This window comes from Myzus persicae, unplaced genomic scaffold (genome assembly GCF_001856785.1).
Source record: "Myzus persicae strain clone G006 unplaced genomic scaffold, MPER_G0061.0, whole genome shotgun sequence".
Lineage (NCBI taxonomy): Eukaryota > Metazoa > Arthropoda > Insecta > Hemiptera > Aphididae > Myzus > Myzus persicae.
Genome location: NW_019101601.1, coordinates 14274 through 31342, shown reverse-complemented (window position 1 = coordinate 31342; position 17069 = coordinate 14274). Strand labels below are relative to the sequence as shown.

Genomic DNA, 17069 nt, shown 5'->3' with positions numbered 1-17069 from the left:
AAGAGGATTCTACACCAGCATGTGTTGTCTCTGTCTTTAAAAAGGAAGAACCAATACTACCGATGATTTCTCTTCAGGTATTCTATTGAATAATCGGTAAAGATCACACACATGTGTTTCGGCTTATTTTCCTGTGCTCTTTGTGTTCACTATTATAATAATAAACTACAGTGGGCGGTGAAATACAAAATACGATTGTAAATACGTTTTTTCAATTGTGCCGAGTTCCAAGTATTCGGATACTTTGGCTGTATAAAATATAATTTCTCTAAGCTTCCTAGACCTTGTCACGGATCCAAACATTTTGTCGCCACTGATTCGGAGCCGCCCGTTTCACAAACAGAACACACTTCAGGCCCACTTCCTCAGCTTTAAAAATATATTCATAATTTATTGCATTTTATTGCATAATATTGCAACACGCCTACCTCGTCTATTAAAACTTTAAGTGGCTCTCGATATTAATACCTAATTCCATCCAGTTAAGGAGTAGTTGGTTAGCTATTCCCACTACACGAACCGATCTTGCCAACCGGGTTGTTGAATTTATACTAATAAAGTTTTCTAAGTTATATTTTACAGGTCCTAGAAACTTATGACCTGTGTTCATAAATCTAACACAATTGAACACGATATAGCAACGTATAAAAGGTTTATTAAATATTTAAAAAGTAATAATATATACAGTACAGTGAGTGCACTATCACCTGAGTATCCCCGTTCTTATGGGTAGTATATTGAAGACCACACGAGTAGTGGAGTACGAGTTGAAAAGATTGAATTATTATGATTTATTTATAAGGTAGGTTATTATACCTATTGTAAATCAAATAAATTATGTTATTTAAAAAATGTAGAGATAACTGTTGTCTCTATTACACTATTCGGACTCGACTGTTTATAGTTATGCGAATGATTTATATTATCGTACTCTACGTTCCTGTGTTCTGTCTACCTAAGCAATTTCATCGAGCGCGACATAAATGACGCGTCAGTAATCTGTAAATCGTTACAATATCGTTCTACCATCTTTTACCTAATTAAATCATTTATTTTAGTATGTCAAATAGTGTTTGAGGATCTAGAGTATGTCCAGGTATGTTTCGACGCTTAATAGGTAATCAATATTTTTACATTGCATTTCTGTGTTGAAGAGATCTCTGTCACCTTAAGTCCACCAAGTTTTTCACTACGCCACTGTTTCGTATATTACATGTTAATAAGACTTTGATACTTCCGATATTTCTCAGGTACATACATAAGTTGTGGCTCTCATTTCCGTCATGTATATACGTAAATCTAACCCTACAGAAAAACGGTATGAATAACATAATATAATAATAATGAATCTAGGAAAAAAAGACCAACTTTTAGAAATTTTAAACAGTGTCCCACTAATCAATATTTTTTAAAACAAAAATTTTAATATAATGCATAGACACTTATGCTATATTTTTGGTATTATTTATTATAAAAAAAAATACGAAACGTAAATACAATAAAGCTTAGTATAATAATATAGAGTAAGATACATTTTTATTACTGGAAATGCCCTAAGTAATTCTAGTACCCTTATAGTTGATTATAGGTGATCTTTTCATACTTTATCATAAAATATAACTAGTGGTAAAATATAAAACAATATTTTATTACTGGAAATTTCCCATGTAGACTTTTCATACTTTAGAGCTATAATTTGAGTGAACATATTTTAGTCTATCGACAGTCATTGAAGTGTTCAAGTGTTTTCATTAAATTTTTATACTTCAATTTTTTAAATACATTTGAAATGGAAATTTTTTAATCTAATAAAGGAGGTGAAAAAGTAGCTTTTGAAGGATATACTTATATCACAAAGCACAAAGGTAAAAACTATTTTATATGGAAATGTTCGACCAAAAATACGACAAATTGTGCTGGAATACTAAGGACTAGTATTTTGAAAACTGATCCTACCGTGACAACACTACAACAGAACACTATCATCCTGCGAATCAATCCGAAGTAAATGTTATGAAAGCAGTATCAAAAATGAAATTAATGGCTATGACATCCTGTACAAATCCAGTCGAGATTTATGCTCGAGGTGTCTCCGAGTTCGATGAACGTTCTAAATCAAAAATTTATGTTTCGTATTTTTTTTATAATAAATAATAATAATAATAATAATAATAATAAATAATACCAAAAATATAGCTTAAGTGTCTATGCATTATATTAAAATTTTTTTTTTAAAGAATATTGATTAGCGGGACACTGTTTAAAATTTTTAAAAATTGTTCTTTTTTCCGTGTTCTTATTTTCCTTTGTTCTTTTTTTCAGTGTTCTTTTTTACTTGTTCTTTTTTCCCGTGTTCTTTTTTTCCTTGGTCTTTTTTACCGATTACCAATTATAATAGTATATAATGTTTTTATTAATGAAACGAGTACCTAGTAATAAAGACTCGTTTCAAAAGAATACATCTGACAGTCTATCTGGTACATTTTACTGTAGTGCCGTACAACGAACATATTATGTTAGTTCATCGATAACCATTCTATACGACTATACAAGTGAATGAATAAGTTGGTGATATTTTTAATTTAAAATGAACTTGATAAATAGTATATTGTACAATACACAATGATACTCGGAGTACCCTTTTAGATTTGGGTACTTGCGACGTGGCGTCAGTCTTTTCCGCCAAAAAAACTCGATTTTCGTTTCTGCCAAAACGAAAAAGGTTCGATTTTCATCTCCACTAAATATTGTTCTACCTACCTGTCTAAATATTATAGTTTGAGAACTATTTAGAGTTACATAGGAGCTACCACGAGGGGGCGGTACTGATTGACCACGGAAAATTGTTTGACTTAATTTTTAGATTAAAATTAAGTTGATGAAAATTGAATTTGTCTTATAGATAGAAATAGAATTTGGCGGAAATGAAAATCGAATCTTTTTTGTTTTGGCAGAAACGATAGTTGGCAGAATAGATGACCTGGTCGACGTCGTGTGTGAGTTTATCAGCAGATATTTTTTCTTCTTTGTCCTGCTTTCCTGCTCTTTTTGTATTATCCATATTGTAGAGTCGATGTTATTATTATATATTTATCTACCCTTATATTTTATAATGGCTTTCATACTGGTGCACACAATAACCATTTTTAACCTCGACAATACGGTTTAGTGCCACAGCGGGTATTGGCCAGGTCAGGAAACATATAATAATCATATAATAATCAAAATTATGTTTGGACATAGACCTACTATAAAATATTGTATTTGGGTCTGTAATAGAAAAGACGCAACAATATTATATTCTGGCTACATTTTATTTAAGTGGAAGCAACCGTACCCACAGTCAATGGACAATAAACGACCGACGCCGCCAAGTCGCCACGTCTTTTAACATGTGCCTTGCAAGAGCCGTGGAATGCAGGGAGTATAGCCGGTAGGTACTTTTGGATATTGAATACGCGCCAAAATAACTCTACATAGTAGCTAATGGCTATGTATTTTCCTTTCAATACAGAAAGAAAAATATTCTACCACTAAATACGATTCCATGTAAAAATAAATTTAAAAGCCACAACGCAGTCTTAGGCATGTAGTAAAACTCCTAAGCATTGCAGCAAATCACTGATGGACAAAATATTCCACCTAAATAATATTGTAATGGTCCGTAGAAAAAGTGTCTGTGATTTAAAATTTATACTCGAAAATAATATCATTGATTATAAATACAATAGATCGCTTACTGCCTGTATAAAAATACCGCGTAGAAATTGGACGTTGCCGTTGTAGAGCGCTTCAGTCAAGAAGTGATTCTAGACGTCGACGTTAAGATCGCTACTGTCGCGTCGTGCTGCTGCGGCGGCAAATTAACATTTCTTCGACGTCTGCCTAAGACCTAATAAGTGATTGACTAATGACTAATGACTATAATGACTGACTTGACTGAGTAATTAGTATAATAACTAGAGAGCAGACCGCGGATTTCTATGCAATTTCATATTTTTACATATTTTTACGAGATCCGAAATGTACTTGGACATTTAACTGAAAATTAAAAAAAAAATGTATAAATAAATATTTTGTCAAATAGAAATATTAAAAATATTTTGTTCTCAAAATATTAAAATTTGTTAATTTTAAATAAATAAAAAAGAACTTCTTGCATAGGTATTTGATGCATATTTTCATGATTTTTACTGCATATACCAATTATATTATTCTATTATAGAATATTTCGATACTTTTTAGTGCTTAAAAATCCGCGCTCTAGTAATGACTGATGACTTGCGAGTAAAAAACTAACCTCCGGCACACGAACATACGTTTTTTAAACTGTTCATTAAGTGTCATATGGGTCACTGTGATGGATGTGTGAAATTTGAATTCGACGATATAAAATTATAATTAGGTATACGAAAAACGATTCTGAGCGAAGGCAGCCTCCATTACTATAATAAGTGTATTTTATGATAATATTATTGCTATAAAAGTTATTTCCCTTGTAATACAGTAGGTTGAATTAATTTTTGCCGAAGCAAATGTATCTTCTTTAACATTTTTTTTATCTATTATTATAACAACTTATGAGAGTAACCACGTAACAAAATTTCAAGGATCTTAACTCAGCGAAAATCGTTAGTTTATACCAGGGGTGGGCAACTGACGGCCCGCGAACCTTTTTTATTAAAATGCATATTTTGAAAGACCTTTTTTTGCTCTCTATACTCTGGCCCGCTAAATTTTAATTTTCTAAAAATTGGAGGCCCCCTGATAACTTTCAGTAGCCCATCCCTGGTTTATACTGTCCAATACTCCAATGTTATAAATTGTACATGTAATAACATATGTACCTATATTGGCTTTTTTTTTAGTTACATTTTTCTGCAATCAACAGGAAACTATAAGGGGACGAAATGATAGTAGAATTGCTCCAATAATAATTTTGTTGAGGTTTATGGCGGCACTTGGGGTATATCTGGGCTTGGTAAAAGAGGAAATTTTTTTTTTATTTCTTATGTGTTGTGCGTGAGTCTCCGGCGAGCATTTTTGAAAGCAATAGAGCGTTTCGTGGATTTGCAGGTTACGACATGTCACGCGACGACAGCCGTCAACGACGATGCAGTAGGCGATTAGGATTTAGGAATAATATTTAATTTTATTGTAGACAAAATACCTTAACGCGCTATATCGGAAATAATTTCCTCGCAATATTGTTACACAGGCAGTGAGCGATATATTGTATTTATAATCAATGATAATATGAACCCAAAGCCAACGAAAACATTAATACATTACTATTCCCTGTTTCAAAAGAGAACATACCAGGCGGCCACGGGCAAAACCAGTTTTCTTATGTAAATCTGGTATATTATCTTTTGAAACAGTGTATACATCAACATTGAAACGACTACCGTCAACCGTGGCACTCTCAATTTCTAAGATATGTTTTTGTCATTATACACATTTTTCAATAGCTGATATAATATAGTCTTCTTAAAAATGATTGTTAAGTATAAAACTACTAATTTGCCCCCTGTGTTACTCAACAGATGTCCAAAAAAATGGCATTTAGAGAATTTCACACTTTACGACCTCTCAGATAACATAGCACTAACTAAAGTGATTAAAAACTAGGTAAGTAATTATATTATTGTCAGATAACAATAATTATATGTATAGGTTTACATTTTAGATAAAATAAGATTTGTTATTCCATTTAGACGTATTCTTTCCTTTCATTACTATTTGGCCATTTGGGTATGTTTGTATGTTTATGTGTATGCGTATGTTGGTAATCGAAATAAAAATCCCCGACCTTAGGAAAAAGAACAACCATTTGAACGATATAATTTTTAAAAAAACCTTGTATAATTTGGTTTTTAAAAATGAAATGTTTTTTTCTATATCTTGTATACTTTTTTTTAAATTCTCCTCAGAAATGTGGGAGTCCATTATGCCAAACACTATTAAATTGCTTGGTGTGCAAACGTGCCGCCGATTCGTTCATAGGACGAGTCGAACCACTACTACTGCCCTCACTACCAACAACACCACCACCGCCGTCACCACCACCACCACCACCGTATCAACCTATAAAAGAGCTCGCGAGAGGAGTCTCATTATTAGTGTTGTTCGGTTTTTTGACTTCTTCCAGTTCACCTGTGTACTCGTCTTGCTGTCCAGTTTATCTCGTCCTTTCAAATATTTTGATTTTATTCCAATAATCATTTATTTGACTTACATTTCTTTGTCATTTCTATTGGATTGAATTTTTCCTTCAAAACCATGAAGTCGACAATAGCAGTGATGATATCGATCATCATAATCATCGCTTTTTCCGGAAATACAGCCAACTCGCAACCCAATAAGGAGTTGCTAGGCGGTAAGTACTTATATTAAACGTCATATTCTCATTTCGATATATTTTTCATTTAATTTCTTTTAAGTATTATTCATCTAATTTATTAAACAGTTAATATTTAAGAAAAGTTTTTTTCCAACCTTGATATTATATTTGTTGGGTTATAAGAAATATTATTCTTTACTTCAAGTTTTACTTTACACTGATTTATGAATTTTAGTTTGTTCGATTTTAATTTATTAATTATTATAGTTTTGACCTATTACAATGTATTTTGTTAAATGTTACACATATTATTTTAATAAATATTAATAATAATGGTTATAATACAAAATAATACCTACTTTAATAATCCGCAATAACTATTTGTAGTAGTTAATTCTAAAATATTGTTTTGTATAATGTATTATGGATAATTGATCGCTTTTTTTAATTCGGTTTGATGAATTGAAATACTAGTTGTAATTACGTACTTCAAGGGATAGAGTTCTAAATTAAATTAATTTATCACACCTCAATTCTTAGTTTTGAGAAAGCTTATGACATTTTTCCTCTAAATTACTCCTTTTTTTTAGTGATTTACCTATACTCGTTCAAAAATTTGAAATAGTAGTAAGAAATAATCTTATAAAATATACTCGAATACTTTTTAACGATTTTGATCATTTTGCAATTCATAAGAAATTTTAGTTTTTAACACCTAAGTATGTATAAGGAATTAATGTAACATATTGTATTTAAGTGACATAATTCGATGATGCTTAATAATTATTTCGAATTTTGTCATTACGACATTACCTACATGGCTACATTTTATTTAACCCAAACGGTCTCGACATTGCGTGTTCAATTCGATTGTCACTAAATAACATAAAAATTGTTTTAATGGTACCTATAATAGTATAATATTTATTTTAGTAATTGCGTGTTCAGATGCTAAACAGTGTGCAAAATTTGTATAACAAAAAGTCCGTCTATGAGCCCTTTCCTCTCAAAATTGTAAGAAATAACAAAAATACTATTTCTTTTTTTAGTTTTTCACAATAACCTAATAACGCATATTTCAAGTAAGTAGAATAATATAGGCAATTCTGTCACGTTGATAACTATAATGTGAGAATAATTTTTCCAACTACGGTTTCTACATAGCTGTAGGCTTTTTTCTTTTTTAACTCTAATTTATTATCAAATAAATAATTATTGGTTCAAATTTTTTAAATTTTGCTTATTTTATCTTAACACAATATATTTAAATACATATATTGAATAAACACTCTTCCACAATTTCAAACAAAAATGTGAACACTAAAGCTCCTCGCTCGCGACAGAGCATAGAATATACATTAGATGGTAAATGGACACTTTCAATACTGTTTATTGTTTGATTTGAATACTGTAAACACTTTGTACAGTTAATATAAATTAGTGAAAATCAATAGCGGGCACTTTGTATGGTAATAATAAATTGATAATAATTGATCGCGGACATTTTATAGTTTGTACCATAGAAATAAACCGGGATATATTTTTAACCAGATAAAATATAATAGCTCAAAATTTTAGATCAATCACGTGCTTTCAATCGGTATGAGTTTGACAACAGAACATAATCTATCTTCACGATGTTTTGTTTTTTTTCTCATGTTTGTACCGATGATTACAAAATGTTAGTCTCAATGGACATGCCCAGCCTGACCCCTTTTATGACGTTGTAGTTATTGAATTTTGTCGTTGATGATGGAGGGCTGTCCGAAATGAAAAGAGTAATAACACGCTATGAGCGAAAAAACAAAGGGAAATCCAAATAGGTATTTTATAGAATAGGTTTGGATATACCACTTTAAGAATAACAAATAAAACAATAACATAATATACAAAATTACTTGAAAATATTTGCCATAGGGACATTTGACTTTTTAATGTATATATTACTTAGTACATTCTAAACAAGTACAAACTGTCCACGGATTCCTTTTTTTCTATATGACCGTACAAAGTGTGCTACAACTTGATAACACAGCTCAAAATATAAATAATAAACAACGATGAAATGCATAACAAGACGTATTGTTACAAAGTATGTATGTTCTTTGTAGGTGGGTCCCAGTTTGTGAACATCAACAAAACAGAGATCGAGGCAGCAACTACTGAGTCAATTATTGAAGATAGTGGCAGAAAGTAAGTTTTTAGCAACTATGCATTGTCACTTATCACTATAATTATAATACTATTTAATACTCGTCAATGCTAGGCATTGCGTAAAAGTTTGAGTTAAGAACACCGTCTTGACATTTAGTTACCGAAAAATAAATTGTACATATTACATATAATTATGAAATCAATAAAACGCATTATAAAGGTTAGTTTCGTAGTGAAAATGTTTCTCTACTTATCGATTTATTACTGAATTGTAGTTATATTTTTGTAGTAAATTAGGTGTACAGAAATATTAACAGTTACTGCACTAATTTTATGATCAGGTCATTGAATTGTGCTCGAAATAGTTGTACACCCCTATTGACTTGTAAAATTAAGTTCATTGAAAATCTTGAAAGGACATACTTAATATAATACTCTTCCTAGATTTTAATCAAACTTTTTACTATTGTAACTAAATTCTACCTCAAACAATAATTCTAAACCACAGTAATACAATTTTTGGATTACCACAAGTTAAATTTAATGTTAAATATATTAATAAAACGATTGCAGAACACGGTATTAAATTTTTTATAATGTTAAGGTTGACGAAAAGATCTCCAGGAGGAGATGGAGGCGTGGGTCCGATCGGCTGGTGGTTGTTTGGTCACAATCGCCTCGACGATTCTGAAATCGCCGTGGTTACAGAATCTTCTCAAGGCAAGCCGAAAAGGTTAGTTTCGTAGTGAAAATGTTTCTCTACTTATCGATTTATTACTGAATTGTAGTTATATTTTTGTAGTAAATTAGGTGTACAGAAATATTAACAGTTACTGCACTAATTTTATGATCAGGTCATTGAATTGTGCTCGAAATAGTTGTACACCCCTATTGACTTGTAAAATTAAGTTCATTGAAAATCTTGAAAGGACATACTTAATATAATACTCTTCCTAGATTTTAATCAAACTTTTTACTATTGTAACTAAATTCTACCTCAAACAATAATTCTAAACCACAGTAATACAATTTTTGGATTACCACAAGTTAAATTTAATGTTAAATATATTAATAAAACGATTGCAGAACACGGTATTAAATTTTTTATAATGTTAAGGTTGACGAAAAGATCTCCAGGAGGAGATGGAGGCGTGGGTCCGATCGGCTGGTGGTTGTTTGGTCACAATCGCCTCGACGATTCTGAAATCGCCGTGGTTACAGAATCTTCTCAAGGCAAGACGAAAAGGTTAGTTTCGTAGTGAAAATGTTTCTCTACTTATCGATTTATTACTGAATTGTAGTTATATTTTTGTAGTAAATTAGGTGTATAGAAATATTAGCAGTAACTGCCCTAATGTTATGAGTTGGTTATTTAATTGTGCTCATTATTATAGTGGTGCTATTGCTAGTCGTTTTTATAAGAAGTCGTGGAACTCAAATCTCTATATAAGCATTATCATACCCTCTCCCAAATTTGAGAAACGTTGTACCTATCTATGGATGCTTACAATTTTTTATTCATTATATATATTTCGAGCACTTTGACAATGTTAATTTATTGATTTTTGCAAACAAGTCCATGTTCCTTCTTGCCTATTAAGGTGTTAGAAATCTATATTAAAATGGACCCCTTGAATTTGTGTTTATAATAATTAGGTAATTACCTAGTAATAATATTTATGAAAAAGACATTTGAAATGCCAAACAAAATACAATGTTATATAATAATAAATTTTTTTCTTTTATCTTCAGTAGAGTACAAACCTAGTACAAATGTTGACTAAGCATCAATATCTTGAAATATGTTTGAAGTGTTAGGACAGACCTTTATATAGATAAATTAACTTATAAGATAGGTTAGGACCCAGTGGTCTGCAACTTTTGTATTAACCATATGTGCCATATTTTTTAAAATTTTTTTCGATAGCCACATAAATAAAAAATAATACTTATGATATAATACTAATTATTGCATTACTTTTATATATTTAGTTATTTATCAGAAAATATATATGTTAAAAAAATACAAATTTTACAGAAAAAATTGTTTTTAAGAAAAATGTCAAATTACAAATCATAATGAGAATTCTGTGCCTGCAACTTATCGGTGAATTGTTCTATATTAGCTTAGTAGAGACTCGTAATACAACTTACAAACGTTCATAACTTATGTGTGAATATTGTTTTTTCTTTTTTTCATAATTGAAGACGGCTGCTCACATATATATGTAATTGCAAACTCCCCTATAAGTTTTTGTGAAAATTGTCGGTTTCTTGGTAATGTACTGGAAGACAACTTTAAAAATGCAGCAAAATAGTTGCTCCCTGAAAATAATTTTTTAGATACTCGTTTTTTTAATGTTAAATGAATTACATTTGAAAATTGTTCTTGACATAATTTATTTCAACTAGAAATGAATTCTAGAATAGTTTTGTTTTTTTGTCATGCTTATAAAAATCATCAAATCTTGTTGAATGTTCCTCTTGCAATATTGTTCAATGATATTCAAAAATGTAGGTTTAATTAAATCCCACGGCAACAAAATATGGTATTGCAAAATATTCAATAGTAGATTTACAATACAGAAAATGATAACCATTTATTGATCCAAATTATTGTACAATATTATGTGTATACTCTATGAACAGCATAATTTTCATAGCTCGTTTTGAGATATTTAAAGACATTTTCAATATTCAATTTTAAATTCTGAGCGGAGCGATGAATGTATTAATTTTACAATGATGTGTGTTTTTAAATGTATTTATTTATTATTTTTTTTGTGTCTGTCGTCATGGTTTCTCGCAGTAAAAGTGCTTCGATTATCTTCAACGGCAACTTTTCTGGTAGAACTCAAAAACAGTTTTCGAAAAAATCAATTTTGGTTTTTAGTTAACTCCAAAATGACTCTAGGTACATGATATTTTCTTTGAATATTTTTGTTATCGTTTTCAATACACCGTAAACTTTTCAAAATATTTTGACTTGTATTAAACTATTTTTAGGCATATAACATTTTTGTCTTTCTATTATTTGTTTTTTTAGCTAATGTCGATTAAAAATTTTCTCTCAGTCAAAAAGCTTGTAAATATAATACGAGATTCCTCGTTAGTTTTTGTAAGTGGAAATTAAAAAAAAATTTGCGTGTAAATCCATAAAAAATTTCTATGAGCATTTAAACTTAGAAAAGGCAAAATTCGTAAAAATCACGAAAATTAGCAAATTATATTTAGTTAGAAATTATATATCTAAGATTTAAAAGTTTAATACAAGATACCTAATAAGACGTCTGTTTACCTTTATCAAAAAAATTTTTTTACCGGAAAGTCAAATTAAATTTTTATGAGCGTTTGAAGTTGATATTTTTACAACATTATATATTCACGCGATTTCTCTTGTAACGATTTTCTTATTTTTTTGTAATTCAAAAACGAATTACTGTAGACATTTAAAATTAACACCATATTTATTTCACCTCTTTATATATTTTATAAAATGTTCAAAACATTTTGATTCGCTTTAATCTGTTGACGCACATTTTCAATTTTCATTTTTTTTCTATTTATGTCAATATAATTGTTTGGTGGGGTAAAAAAGCATGAAAATGTAATCCAAAACTCTTGATAACTTGTTACAATAGCAATTGAAAACTATTAAAAATATAGAGGCCCGATTTTGTTTTATAAGTATTTATAGTTCAAATTTTGACAATATATTTATCAAGTTGAAAATTTAAAATGATTTCGTAGTTAAAAATTTATAAAATGTTCAATTATTATAGCTAAAGATTGAAAATTTAAAACAAGTTTCTACTTAAGCATTTTTTTCCGTAACTAAGAAATCTAAAAAATATATAAATACAGTTATTTTTTACAGACATTTTAAGTTCAAATTTTTACAAAATTGCATATTAATACAAAGAATAACGTTTATCATTTTGTTGTAATTCGGTTCCAAAACAGTTCAATTTTACATAGGTATAAATAATATTTTTAAAGCATCACTGATAATTTAAGAATAATATTTTAATTCAAATTTTAGGCTACCATATTAATAATAATTAATAAGTAATAACAATATAAAATAATAAAATATCCTAAACTGACATACCGTCTCCGCTCAGAATTGTTTTTTGTTGATTTGATTTCATTGAATTCAAATGTAATACCATCCATTAGAGCGACCTTCTACACACCCGAGTACAGCAGAGAGACATCCCTCTTTTTTAAATTATTTTGTATTTTTTAGTTTGGTCAAAATGATGAACATGCAAATCGACAAAAATTTAAAAAAAGAACATTTTTTATGCCTATAAATAGTTCGAAATGAGAAAAATATTTTGAAATAATATGAAAAAAAAAATGCGTCATTGTAAAATCAATACATTCACACTCCAGTCAGAATCTAAAATGTTATAACATGCATTGCCGTTTTTATATATAAATAGTTCAATTATCGTTATAACTTAGAGGCTAAAGTATAAACTATAAAGTGGCTTGGCTTCTTCTGTCATGTCCTTCAGAAAATTTCAGGAGCATGTGTTGTGTGACACCTAGTCATAATATTATATATTTATATGTTTAAGAGAATATTATGACAATTGACAAGCAAGTGACTCTCATTACTAATAAAATATTATTATTTAATTAGATAAAAATCATTTCTGTTTAAATCAAAATCGAACCTTTTTATTTTGGCCAAAATTATGAGTACTACATTTCAACAGATGACAATCTAGTATTTAGAATACGCATTATTATAAAATAACCTATACATAGTATTAAAGATAATTTTTTTTAAATTTAAAAATAATAATTACCAATTTCATAACAAAATATACTTTACATCTATGAGATTTAGATTATTACAATAATTATTAACTAATGAGGAATTGCATGTTATGTAGAATGAAACATATTTTACCTCTTTAAGAGGACCTTTGTACCCACTATGTTTTCTGTGTTGTACACCCGTCTGACATACCAAATTTTCGTTCACTATTTACAATAGTGGACTCAGGACTGCTGGTTTTAATATTAGAGTAAATTGACCAATCATCAAACTTTTAGGCAAGAATATTACCTTGTTAAGACGGAGACCACATGTTCGAGTGCGTCGTTCTCTTAAGTTAAAAGTATTTCGTCATAAGACTTAGTTAAAAGTCACTTAAAATTTTAACTCCTTAATGCCAAGCCTTGTTTAAAATAACTAATGACTAATGAGTGATGGAGATGGTGGCTGAAAATGTATACATTAAAGTAATTGGTATCGTAATTCAAGATGCGGTTGAATAATAACATAATAACTTAATAATATTACATTTATATCATTTTACATTTATTATTTATTTTAAGAAAAAAAATAATAATTACCTTGGCTCTTAGATAATTTATCTAAATAGTATTATTTTTCATTTGTTTAAAAAGGGATAAACGGAATGCTCCATTCAGTATTATTGATGGAGATAGGAAGAGTGGTTCAGACCAGTTAAACACCAGTACGGTTGCAACAACGAAAAAAGATATTGGCTACGACAAATGGCTCTTTTAATGGATTGCAACACCGAATCTAAAAACAGAATCATGCAACTAGAACAGATGTGATGTTCGTTGCTGGTGAATATCTCGCTGAACATTCTGAATCGACATTGAGTTTATTATAATATAAGATTATAATACAATTTTTTTAAATAATTATTTCTATGTAAAAAATTATGATTGAAAATCAAAATAATAAAATACAAGTTCTTTTTTTAAGTAGACAATCGTTTTGCTCATTCAATTATTTTAGTCAACTAAATCATTTCCTGAAGAATGTGACATACAGTAAGAGTAGAAATGGGTAAAAATAAAATAATAAAATAAATAATTAATGAATAATACATTTTGATATATATAATATTATTGCATTAAACGTGTTTGGTGGGCTGGGTAGTACTCCTGGGACGTACATATTTTGCTGTACAATACGAACTTGATTCCGCTGTAACACCATGGTAGTGTATTAGACTTCTTAAATAAATTAAATGAATAAATTAAATATTAAACATATAATTCTTTTAAAAAACATACAATGTATATAATTTGTAGTATGCGTAACGTTGTTGTAAGCATATCACAGTAAAAAAGTAGTCATTAAATTTACTCAGACTTTATGTCGTAAAATATGTGGACCTACATTGTGTTCAGCTAAACATATTTAAAATTTTCAATGTACTAACGTTTAAATAAAATAATAAAATTTTATATAAAAAAAATATTAGAAAATGAGAATAAAATCACTGAGTAAACACGGAGTGGAGTGAATGGTACTATATAATGTTAGATAGATTATAATACCTAACCTAAGATATACTGAGGTCACACCAGGTATATTGCGTTCACCAACCGCTAAAAGTTCTAATATGTATGTCTGATTATATATAAAAAAAAGTCGATATTAAAATCGATACTATTTATTTGCCATTTTATTTTAATAAAACTTACTACCTATGTAAAACGTATGTGTAAGCATCGATGTATACATACAATCAATACTTTTTCTTATTGCAAAAATATTCACCAGTACTCAGTAGGCTGCATTTGTGAAACTTATTACTTATTAGGTACCAACATTATAAACGAAAAATAATATAGTCAAATAATATGAAACAACTGTAAATAAAATGTACATAATAAACATACACCAGGGTATTTTATAGGCTAATTGGCTAAAGATTTAACTGATTTAATTATAATCGAATGTTCTGCACAAGAATTATAAGAGTACATTGTAGAGAGGTATGTAGGTATACAAATTTCTTGATATTATAGGTAAGAACAAATTTGGAACAAGTTCAGAAAAAAGAATTCCTGCAAATTTAGTATTTTATTTGTAGAATAAAATAGATTAATAAAGTTATGCAGACATGCACGTTGTATTTATTATAGTGCTTTAGACTCATAAAAAAACAAACAAAAGCTTAAAAAATTTAATTTCCTCATTGGTCTCGCCCGCCTAGTTTTTAGTGAACAATACAGATTAATTGTTTATATTATAAGATGAATTATTACATAGTATAATTTTATTTCCATACCTATTAATATTTTGAATATTTTTGAGCAATTTAAAATTTAAATACATTTGAATTACAACAAAATAAGAAAATCGCTACAAGAGAAATCGAGTGAATATCCAATGTTGTAAAAATTTTAACTTCAAACACTCATAAAAGTGTAGTTTAACTTTCCGGTAAAAATTTTTTTTTAATGTTGACCTCCCGAATACACTAACTAGATTCACTTTCCTACCAGAAAAGCTGCTATTTAAGAAAATCGAAGCACTTTTACTGCAAGAAACCGTGATGACAGACACAAAAAAAAAGTAATAAATAAATATTAAAACACACATCATTGTAAAATCAATACATTCATCGCTCCACTCAGAATTTAAATTTAAAATGTCTGTATAAACAGTTCAAAACGTGTCAAAATAGTTTTAAAATTATACCATGTATAGGCAAAGGTTAATATCCAATGTAGGTCCCTATCTCCTTACTACAGAGGACAGACATTAACTAAGCGGACACTTTCATAAGTATAATATGTACAAAATAAAAAAACAAATTGAAGAATATCGTCTATAGCAGGATTTTAAACGTGATAACATTTTGACCTACTTTTAGACATCTGAACATTTTTATTTGCTCTTTGAAAATTGACACAACATGTATATAATTTTATATTCTGAATAGTGTGTTTAATGTGGGTAAGTTTTTACAACTCTATACATATTTTTTTTGTCCTCAAATAATAATATGGAATAATAACAAATGCTCCAATTATTTACTGGTTTTCTTACAAGTTTTTACAATATTATAAATTATAATTATTTTTAAATGACTTATGATAATTTTACTTTCCCTCATTCTTCACTCTGTACGTGTTTGTAAGCATAAGTGTTTTAGAATATTATCGTTAAACATATTTTTTCATTGATCACAAGTAGCCATTTTCATTTATACTAAATACTGTACAGGTTAGCTATTCTGGTATTCTGCTTCAAAATATTATCATCAGTGTATACAAAAACATTATGAACATTTTATCAACTGAGTATAATATTTAATAAATAAATTGAAATAATAGATATAACTTAATAGTCAATACCTACGGTTGAACGGTGTGTATAGAATACGGTACCTATATAAATAGCTGAGCATAAATTTAAATTTTTTATAAATGTCTTTGGACTAAGTAAATAATATTATGACAAATTATTTTTCGTACCTACCTACTTAAAGTTGCCTAAAATCTGCAGCACACTTTCTACAAACGTTTGAATAGCGTTAGGACTATGAAAAACCTTGCTTTCAATTTCGATTTTTGTTTTAGATACATTTTAAAATGTCTATAATAATTATCTGCTTAGCAATAAACAAAAAAAAGGTGGGTCCCAAAAACCAATAAATAAAAAATGAGTAAAAAATTAACTGCTATGAACTTACTAAGAACGAATAAAATTAGCAAAAAATCCTTCAAATCATAAAAATTTAGTAAACCTGACAAATAAATGTTCTCAAAACCAAAATAT

General features: G+C 28.8%; 1 protein-coding gene across 1 annotated transcript; it reads left to right on the top strand.

The window, feature by feature from the left end:
* Positions 1-6130: 6130 nt before the first annotated feature.
* LOC111029825 lies at positions 6131-14138 on the top strand. Its single transcript, XM_022309025.1, has 5 exons — positions 6131-6379; positions 8455-8536; positions 9102-9230; positions 9615-9743; positions 13925-14138. The coding sequence occupies exons 1-5, from the start codon at positions 6283-6285 to the stop codon at positions 14046-14048; spliced, it is 561 nt and encodes a 186-aa protein (XP_022164717.1). The 5' UTR covers positions 6131-6282; the 3' UTR covers positions 14049-14138.
* The last annotated feature ends 2931 nt before the right edge of the window (positions 14139-17069 follow it).